The sequence below is a fragment of the Cryptotermes secundus genome, unplaced genomic scaffold (assembly GCF_002891405.2).
Source record: "Cryptotermes secundus unplaced genomic scaffold, Csec_1.0 scaffold1924, whole genome shotgun sequence".
Taxonomy (NCBI): Eukaryota; Metazoa; Arthropoda; class Insecta; order Blattodea; family Kalotermitidae; genus Cryptotermes; species Cryptotermes secundus.
This window is the reverse complement of record NW_019737430.1, coordinates 154,174-164,693: the sequence shown is the minus strand read 5'-3', so window position 1 is coordinate 164,693 and position 10,520 is coordinate 154,174. Positions and strand designations below refer to the sequence as shown.

General features: G+C 38.4%; 2 protein-coding genes across 6 annotated transcripts in view; one reads left to right on the top strand and one right to left on the bottom strand.

Moving 5' to 3' along the window:
• LOC111870454 (transport and Golgi organization protein 2) overlaps positions 1-2,039 on the top strand; it is a gene marked incomplete at its 5' end in the record, with an annotated part of 20,371 nt that extends 18,332 nt beyond the window's left edge. Inside the window, 1 exon segment of the mRNA XM_033753854.1 lies at positions 1,602-2,039. Within this exon segment, the coding sequence (XP_033609745.1) occupies positions 1,602-1,734 (133 nt within the window). The 3' untranslated portion in view covers positions 1,735-2,039.
• LOC111870453 (Fanconi anemia group D2 protein) overlaps positions 1-10,520 on the bottom strand; it is a 96,774-nt gene that overhangs the window by 8,075 nt on the left and 78,179 nt on the right. For 4 of the 5 annotated variants that reach the window (XM_023862758.2, XM_023862759.2, XM_033753852.1 and 1 more), the window contains exons 22-25: positions 6,738-6,927; positions 4,802-4,951; positions 3,012-3,179; positions 2,019-2,183 (exon numbers count right to left, since the gene is read on the bottom strand). In XM_023862758.2, coding sequence (XP_023718526.1) covers positions 2,043-2,183; positions 3,012-3,179; positions 4,802-4,951; positions 6,738-6,927 — 649 coding nt within the window. In that variant the 3' untranslated portion in view covers positions 2,019-2,042. Of the gene's footprint in view, positions 1-2,018; positions 2,184-3,011; positions 3,180-4,801; positions 4,952-6,737; positions 6,928-9,677; positions 9,767-10,520 lie in introns of those variants that run through there. The other variant, XM_023862760.2, reaches the window with a different exon arrangement.

Genomic DNA, 10,520 nt, shown 5'->3' with positions numbered 1-10,520 from the left:
AAAAAAATCACAGGGCGTTAGATCAGGTGAGTGCACTGCCCACGGGATGTCACCTCGAAGCGTCATCAAAGCTCGGGCTGTGTGGGCCGTGGCACCATCCTGTTGGAACCAGACATTTCCTAGATGCATTTCTTCAAGAGCTGGTTCGAAAAAGTTTTTAATCATGTCCACATATTGCTGTGATTTGACAGTAACTGCATGACTGTCTTCCTCAAAAAAATAGGGGCCAATAACTCCAACTCTCAACAACGAACACCACACAGTCACCGTATCACTGTGAAGTGGCCTCTCATGGAGCTCTCTGGGATTGTTACCACTCCAATAGCGCATATTCTGCTTGCTGACATATCCAGATAGGTGAAAATGTGCCTCATCACTAAAGAAAACAAGTGCATCAGGGAATAAAGTTTCCAATAATGTTTCGCACGCCGTTATGTGGTTCTGGAAATCACATGGTGACAATTTTTGCACAACAACCATCGTATAGGGATGGAAATGAAGATGTTCGTGAAGAATTCGGCGCATTGAAGCATTGAACGATTGGATATGTCTAAGGCAACTGCATGTTTGTGAGCGGAGCGTCTTGGAGATCTCAAAATCGACTGTCGAACTGCCTCCACATTTTCTGGCATCGTAACGGTCCGTTGTCATCCTGATGATTTTTTCACCACACTCCTGGTTGTCCTAAAGTTCTCTACCCACAAAACAATCAATTTCCGATCGGGAACCAGACCTCTTGGCTTAATTCCGAAGTGAGTACGGAACGCATGCTGCACTGCCATGTAGGAATGGTTGTTTGAAAAATAGGCTTCGACAGCAAATGCACGCTGCTCACTCATCCACCTCATGTTTCCTACTGAGGGGTATCAGACAGAAATTTCCGCGACTGCTGCGTTCGCCAAGCCTATCCCCACTTGTAAGATTTGAGGCTTTCACGGCGGTGACTATGAAAAAAGCAGTCTTCTATCCCCACTTTTCTGTGACCTCCCCTCCCTTCACAATGCGTCTTCACAAAAAGGAAGTTTCTGCGCCCCACCCTGTACTTGTGTGTCATGTTGTGTTTGCAATAAATATACATGTGCATATGTGTGCGGGTGGTTTAGATGTGCACAGTAACTTAATTCAGACGAATCTGAAGTAAGGATAGTTCTGCAATGAAAAAGTCAGGATAAAATTTGTATGCAGTAAATGGTTAAACATAAATGAGGACATAGCATATAGGAAAATGCAAACTGTACAAATGTAATTAAGTTAAAAAAATAATGGAAAGTCTTTATTTGAAACTATATGCAAATGGGAGAACAAAGTTAGAGGGGTATAAATCTCACTTGAAATTTCGAGGAACAAAAACATAAAGTAGAAAATGGATTGAGAGAAAGGAAAATGTATCACAAATAGAACTGGTGCAGTATGAATGGTATTAGTAGCAGCAGCAACTGTAGTTAAATTGATTGGAATTAATGAAAGTAGTTACGTAGACTAAGGATCTGTGTACCACAAAAATTTGGTGTTACATGGACACAGATTTATGTGCTGTAATGAAACACGACTCAATAAACTTTTACTTTACTTTGTTCCACTCTATATCTGCCCTGTTTCAGGACCCACAGTATTATACTGATTGATGAAAAAGGACAAGTAGATTTTACAGAATGGACCATGAAAGAGCCTATTGATCCACTAAATCCAACATGGTTATCTGTCAAACATACCTGCCAAATGGAGAACTGTTAATGCAGTTGTACTAATTAAAAGGAACAGCTCCATGAAGTTGGCCTAAAGGATCTCTAACACAAATACAAACATCACAAACCAGTAAGAGTCAATTATGATGAACTTTAATGAAAATGTGTAAGCCTTAATGTTCGATAATACATTATGTTACAGAATCCTACAATTCTGCCACAGTACATAAAACATGTAGCAGTTAAAGGGTTAAATAGACATGTTCCATGTTGAAATGCTTGCTCAAATGTAAGTGTGCTAATAAGAGAGAGATATGGGCAAACCCAGCATACCTTAAGTCTTTTGTGATTATATGTTTAGAACACATCACTTATAGAGCCGTCATGTTCACCACTATGTTTGTCCTCATGGCTATCCAAATCAATATCTGAATTTTCATCTTGTGGAAGGTCTTCTTCATCACCATCATCACTATTTTGTTCATCTGCTGCAGAATCCTGCAAAGGTACCACAACGAAGAACATAACTTCTCTACAAAATTAATAAGAGTATGTGATTGTTTGAAGCATTATATGATTATAGTTATGGAATGTATACATGAGAAACAAGACTCAAAATAAAATATCTGATAGAGAAATATCAAAGAAGAAACAGCTTAATCAAGCTACCATGGTTCCATACATCCTCACATCTTTGCACATGGCATATGATGGTACATGAGATGATGATGCAGCCACTTTGAAACTGTTGGTGGCTGGTTGGTTTCTAATGCTGCACTTTGACAATTACGCCATTTGTGCTTTTAACCTCAACTGGCTGGCATATTTGTAACTCATTTGCTATTTGGACATCACTAGGGCAAGTTCCGTTATCCAATTGTCCTTCAGTTGGGTTAGGTGATTTTAAGTTGTTCGCACCCTTGTCTGCCAGTGTACTCTGCAGTCATGTAACTGCAGTGCACCTAGCAGCAGAGTAGGGGAGTCTGTGGGCAACAGAAAATGGTGTCTAATTTTGCTTTTCCTTCCTTCCCAGTGTTGTAAAAGTAAAAATTCCAAAGACTGAGTAATGGACCTGGCCATCTTGCCTACAGCCAATCACTTCACTGGTCTCAGTTCACAAAGATGCTTTTCTGCACTTATTTCATCTTCCAATTGATTTCTGTTTTAATCCCTTAAACTGTCGAATTCTGATTCATATTTTCTCGATCTAAGATTTTCTGAATTTTTCGTTCATCCTGAACATAATCTTGCATGTTCTTGGTGTCACATGACAGTAATGCAGAAGATGTATGAAGGGTGACATTGTGCATAAAATACTGTACATACCTGTGACATAATTTCATCCCCTCTGATTGTTTTATTCTTGAGGTTTCCCATCCAAAAGGCATCAGGGCTGTTATTTGCTACTAACATACCCTTTACTCTAAAGATAAGTGTCTCCAGAGTCTTGCGGACTATTGGCACATAAATGGTCAGTCCTGCCATTTTCTCCCTCTGAGAAAAGACGAAATAAACCATGCTGACAAACTCAATCAATATTCCAGGTCAGAAAGTGTAATTCATCAAAGTCTTTACCATTTTCTGTAACATAATCTTGTTAGAGATGACCAGATGCCTAAATTTTCAAGCTGAAACTCATTTCTTAAATGTGGCTTGGAACTTCAGTTCTTTTTAAGTTATTTAATGATACTGTCAATACTGAGATTACATGGTGTCAGATGATTAATGAATGTGGAGCTGTTGGTGAAAAGAGAGTTGGCATGGGAGACCAAAACTTTAGCAATTAATAATAATGAATCTTTGCATCAAGGTGTATGAAATTTGGTATGGAGACTGATTATACACTTGTGTACAAATTCTGCATATAACAGTTTTTATAAAATTAACAAAAATTTAGATGAAGCAAACTTTTTAGGCCACACACACATCTTTCAAATACAGTGATTTATATTGATGGATATCATGCACGTAAATAGGCTGCTACAATGCACAACTATTAACTTGTAATTCTCTCTTGGTTCTACATGGATGGAAGTTTATAAAGTAGGTGTCTCAAGTTGTTTCCAGAACTTTTGAAGGTTTTGATTTGAGTCTCTATGAATTTAACATATTTCTGTAATATGAAGATATGGGACAAGAATCTTCAATTAGGGTATATGAACAATGAACTTTTAAAATGTGACAATTCAGTAACTGATATTGATAGATCTGTGTCTACTTCATTTGAGCAAAAACACAAATATATGTTTCTAAATATTTTTTATTTATTTGTGCACGCATATGCATAAATCATGTAACTCTGACCTTCTTTCCCTTAGAAAAGTGTGCCCTCTGACCATTTTTACACCCCTCCAATATCCCTCATACCTGATGTGTTTCCATATACAAAATAAAGTGTTCATATTGTAACATGTACTACCACTGCTATGCAACAAATGTAAGAAGGAACATGCACTGCTTGGTAACAGCCCAATAAATACATTCCCACAGAAAAGATATCCAGATATCACTAGGCAACCGCCCATGACAACAATTGTTGGAGGCAGTGTTTCCTGTTGGGTCTGCCCGGAGGATATACAGCAAGGACTCCAGGCTGCCAGGGCACTTCAGATGAGTGAAGTGATGTGAAGTAGTTGGTTTGTAAGTGAATGAGTCAGTTGGGGGTTGGTGACTGAGTTCAGCTTTGCAAGGGAGGCTGAGAAGAAAGGGCAATCCACTTCAGCTGAGAGCTGAAAGTCTTGCTGTGAAGAAAAAGAGTTCAGTTGCGGGATATGTGCCGGAGAGTACTGATGTGAGCGCAGGACGCTGAAGAATCTCCACTGTTAGAAGCCATTGCTAGGGAGCGACTGTTGAAGACACAGCAGGCTGCAAAAAGCTTAGAGGGTGCCGTGGTGATTTTTAAAGTGTGGAGATTAGTGATAGTGCTGTAATTACTTATAGTTATGAGTTCTGAGTGGTGTGTACAAGTGGTCAATAAATCCAATCCAAACCCCATCTATGATAACACATCAGAAAATACACATGACGATATATATGCACATAAAAATAAAACCATAATATGTATCATGAGTAACTAACACTATTATTCAATTTAATGAACTGACAGTAAAAGTTACCTTTGTGCTAATACAAAGTGTATGAAGGTATCGTGTGGTGACTTGAAGTATCTTCAGCAAGCCGATAACATCTTCACTCATGGATTTTAGAAGGGCCTCCAACACTGGCATTCCATCCGATAGGAACAATTTTATTATTGCTTGAGATTGCTATAAAAATATGTAGAAAAGAAAAGCCAAACTTTCATTACAATCACGTTACAATTAACATCACGTTACAATAACAACCTGTCATTTATATAATATTGGTTATTCTTTTCTCCTCAAAGCAGCCATGATCATTTCATCACCTTGTGTGTCCTGTTTTGAATGGTGTTCATATTATATATATTCCTTTTTAAGTCTGTTTTCCTTATACATGATCAGCTGGAAGCGATCTGCCAGACTTCATGAGATATACCACGTCCAATTTAGAAAGTTCAAAGAGTCATCAAAACAAGATAAATCTCTGCCAGAAATAATGCTTTTTAGTTAAAAATGTGCAGTGTAAAGCTAAAAGAGGTGTTGTATTTCATAATGAAACATGTTATAAAAACTGTCAAAAGTTTCCATCTCTGACTTCAGTCCACAGTGGAAAACTGTGCTGTGAATGGCAGAGTAATATGCCATGCTTAAATATACATGCAAGTTGCAGGTAGATACAGACAGTTGTTTTACATCTTCAAGACATCTCCAAGGTGTTTAGTGCCTGGGTGGTATTTCATCTTGTGATCAACAGATGGTGGCCTTATGCTCTTCTGTAGTCTTTCTTTAACCAAAGAATATATTTTACTTATTGATATAAATCAAAGAGACACGTTTCTAGGCAACGACCGTGAAATAAACAAGAAGACAACAGCCATTGCTAGACAGCAGATTCTTAACAGTCAACAGCTGAACTTCAACATTAGAAGAACTGTTGGAAGTGGCATTTTCTATGGTCCAGGCCACAGCCATTGCCACAGCAACAGTCGAACTACAACAACAGAAGAGCTGTGTTTTCTACGAGGTTTGTGCTGAGAGGTTATCAATGGGACAAGTTCAGAGCTTAATTCAGTTGTGAGACGGTGGCCAGCTGGCAATGGTGTGAGCACCGAAGCTGAAGAATCTCCAGTTACCAGGAAATGACTAGTGGAGAGTGTAACAGACTGAGAACACTAGTCTGTGTGTAACAGTGAACTGTAAATTGTGGATATTAATGATGGTGCAATAATTAATGGTAGTTACGAGTTGTCTATATAAGTGGGCAATAAATCAATCTCCAATCCAATACCCGATCGAAAGTCACTCATACAAGTGACAATATTATGTCAGTAACTGGTGAACAGCAAGGACTTACTGTTATTTAAAGAAGTTAAGCATTCAAATTTACATAGAATACACCTTTAAATTAATTCTCAGTGTTCCTCAGACACAGCAAAAACAAAATCAAATTAAGACTTATTCATAACAAACATCTAATCTAATCTGGATACAGAGTAACTCAGAAGTCTCATATGTGGCTGGAAGTGCATATCTACATATGGATGTACATTCACATCAAAACACAGAGACTTTTAAAATGCCTGACCTCACAAGGGAATGCAGTTTTACTCATGGTTTTTTTCCATATTAACTTGAATTTCTTAAGATTTTTCTCACAGTCCCTGAAGAATCTAATTAGCAACCAAAGTGTAACTGTCACCACTTACTATCAGTGATTACTTTTGAATACCTGTATCATAACTGTACAAGACCCAGACCAATATAGCTTACTGTAATTAAAACTCGAACAGATGATTTACATCTCTTCACACTAAGGGGTTGGTAGCTGAATTCTGACTCATGGTGATGATATTAGTATTGCAAATATACGCAACATATGGCTGGTAAAGGTTAAAATTATCATCATATGTGTTACACATTTTATAACAGTAAGAAGATAAGACCCAACATTAATCAAAGGGTAATATCTTACCTTGATGTAAGCCTGATAGTTTGTACGATGAGCATGCTGTCTGATGACATTTGTGAGAACTGACATAGTACTGCACACTAAGTGCCAAACTTTAAACTTAGAACCTTTATCTGCAGATGAATCCAAAGCTTTGTCAGTTGCAGTCTCCAGAGCGTACCACAAGTTGCGATACAAGACTGGAAAGTTGGTCCTGTGACAATGTTATTTAATTAGACATTATAATGCAAAACTTGGTCAGATATGAGCATCCTAAACACAGCGGGCCATGCCATAGCTCAAGGGTTAGTCGCTGACTTCCCACTGCGGCAGCCTGGGTTCGATCCCGGGTCTGGTCAAGTGGGATTTGTGGTGGACAAAGTGGCGCTGGGGCGGATTTTCTCCGAGTACTTCCGTTTCCCCTGTCAATCTTCATTTCACCAAATTCTCCATCATGACTATCACCTGGGGCAGGTACAACAGGCCAATCAGTGGCTGCCGTGCTGAGTGGACCCAATTGGACTCCACCCTCCACTATGTGAATTTATCCTAAACACAGCAGTTCTCTTACTGCACACCATGCAGGTTTGTTGACTGGTACTGATATAGAGAAATGAGGTCGGTTCATAAGGTTTCAGGACTGAATTTTGGGAGGCAAAAATGGTGAGATTTAAGGTTTTCACAGCAGTCTTGTGTTCTGGGTTTTTATACCATGTAGTCATGTAGGTGGTTGCCATTATCTCACAGAATCTGCAAGCTCTACTTCTGCCACAAAGACAGAGGCAGTATATTCCTCTGAAATGTTAATACCTAACACACTACATGGTGTCATAAGCCAGAATATAACTTAAAAAGTAAGAACAATCCAATATATTACCTGCAAGGTAGTCTCCCCTTACTGTATGTATCGTTTAGAGAGGTACCTCCACATGCAGAAATACCTCTGGTACTTCTCTTTTGGGATGGTACTCACTCAGACCTTGCATATTACACAAAATCTTGCATTCTCAGCAATGTCTTTACGTTTCCTTTATGTTTCTGCAACTTGGCAACAAATCTGGTGAATATGGCAGATGGGAAGCTACAAGAATTTTCTCACAGAGCAAAATGAGTGGGTGAGTATGTTCTGACTAGCATAACACATTTTCCCCGTTTTCACAATCACACGCCATTATTTACAATCAATGGGCATGTGCCACAGGAGATAGCCACTTTTGCCATTTCATAAATCTTTAACCTTCTAACACCACAAACTATATAGTGGTACTGATTCCTCAATGTGCTACATCACTGGATGACTTAGCATGCATCACACTCCTTAAAGATACCTTAAAGATAATACAACTTTCCAAATGATTTTGAATGACTCACAGTTTCATTGACAAATTATATTTTAGCACTTCTTATGTTTTCACACCTGTCTTGAGTTTCAAAGAGATATTAATGCTTGGATGTTGCCCCTTTATGCAAAACATTTAATAATGTGCAAATACTGATGACTAAAATAACCTGGCAGCTTGAAGAGTCCTATCTTCAGGGATATAATGCTGTCACCTCCACCTTCAGGGTCAAAGAATATGCCAAGCAAGAAACAAATGTGAAGCAGGTAGCAAGCTCTGCTTGCTAGTATATTATCTAAGAACTGTGCCACTACATCACAAGAATATGAAGCCAAACATACAACACTGCTCACTCAAAAGTCTTCCACTCTTTCCTTTTCACGGTCTGCTTAACCTAAAAGGTGGTTGTTTTGAAATTTTGTATGTCATTATAGCGATTCATTCTTGAAGGGTATGATTTTCTGGGTTGTAATGTCATGTAGTTCAGGCCAACACAGGAGAAATTAACAGTCTCATTCTTGTTTGAAGATAATAGCTCAAGAAATGTATTAAATACAAATTATATTATGACCTGTTGCAGAATTGAGCTTTTAAATTTAAGAACTTCCTAGCCGTCAGTTAGGAGAGGCAGTATCAAATGCTGTATGCTAAGGGTTAATCCTATTCACATAAATAATTTCCATTATAATTCCTCATGAAGTTTCTGTTTACCCCATGTATTACAAGGATAGATATTCACATCATTATTAATCAGGAAGGTCANCTCTTGTGAACATGGTAATGAACCTTCGGGTTCCATAAAAGGCAGGGAATTTCAGAGCAATTATTCACTTCACAAGGAGGATTCTTCACCATGAAGTGACTTTCTTGGAGGAGTGAAGTCCCAGTTGAGAGCTTTCTTTACTATCTTTTCTGCCTAGAACCTACAGTGTTGTTCAGCATGTTTCCATGCAGGTTAGTCTTGGCCTTTTTAGTGTGGGGTTCTAGGCAGAAAAGATAGTAAAGAAAGCTCTCAACTGGGACTTCACTCCTCCAAGAAAGTCACTTCATGGTGAAGAATCCTCCTTGTGAAGTGAATAATTGCTCTGAAATTCCCTGCCTTTTATGGAACCCGAAGGTTCATTACCATGTTCACAAGAGCCCACCACTGGCAAGTCTGAGAACCTGTATAAGTCTTTTATGGTGAGGTGGTGTTAAGCCATATGCTCCCGAGCTTGTCAGCTGTCCAGTACTTCTATTTTCAGCTACCTTCCATATCTGCAATGTCACTTGTGCATGTACAGGTAGAATCGGCACGTAACTGTTTAAAATTATGTAATGCACAAAAAAAGTACAATGTATGTTGTGGTAGTGCTCCAGTATTAAAAAAATTATACAGGCCACAATTCTTTTATTGTATCCTGATCTGGTCTGGAGGCCATTATTTAAGTACTCCTGAAATGGGTCATTCCAAAACCACATGTGGATCAGGAGAAATGTCAGAAAACTTCAGAAAATATTAGGCATATGTGAGAATTACTATTTCAGTTTGAGAAGAGAATCTGCAAGCACTCTGAGAACTGAAACAAATATTTTCGCTAATGGATCTGTATTTGTTACTGTAATAATTTATAACATTAGTTACCTTTTCACACTGCCTTGAAATATACTGCCATATTTATTTGAATGGAAGATGATTCTGAATGTAAGATGACCCAGCATGTGGAAACATGTCTGCATAGAAAAATTAACTTCATGAACAGTTGTTTCATATCCTTACTAAAAATATGTGAGGGAGAATAAACATTAGGAAACATGTTATACATGTCAGTTTCCTTCCTGAAGTCGCTAGTCTTTATTCAGCTTCACCAGTCTTGCTCTGTTGACCAATCCCATCACCTGTCTCAGCTTCAATGTCTTCACAATTCACTATCAACATTCATAACCTTTTGTTCAACCTCACTCTCAAACCCCATCAGATATAGAGTGCTTTAAATTCTTCTGTCACTTCTGTACACATACACTACTTTGATGTCTTAATCCAATGGCACAGAAATTCTACAGCAAGTTTCTTTGTCGGCCCCATGGTGATGTCAGAACATGGTTGCCTGCCAAGAATCATTCAGAATACATCTGTCCCAAATAATCATTAAAAACCTTATTCACCAGGAAAAAAAAAATGTAGTTAAACGGTCATCCCTGCAGGTATTACCATAAGGTCAGTACTCAGTGCATGATACACAAACCTAACAGCCAGTGTTAAATGACTCTTAAATGCATCCAGCAAAAGTATTCCTCATTTTATCCAAGATCCTCTTGGCCTCCTCCTCTAAACAATTTGTAACCAGTCCCTCACTAGTTCACTAGTTATCTGTCCCTTAGTCTGGCATCTTAGTATTATTCCCATACACAGGTGTGTCTTAGGCATAATATTTCCTTTCAATATCATATGGTGGGAGTTTCATGCTGTCTATCAATTCTGTCAATA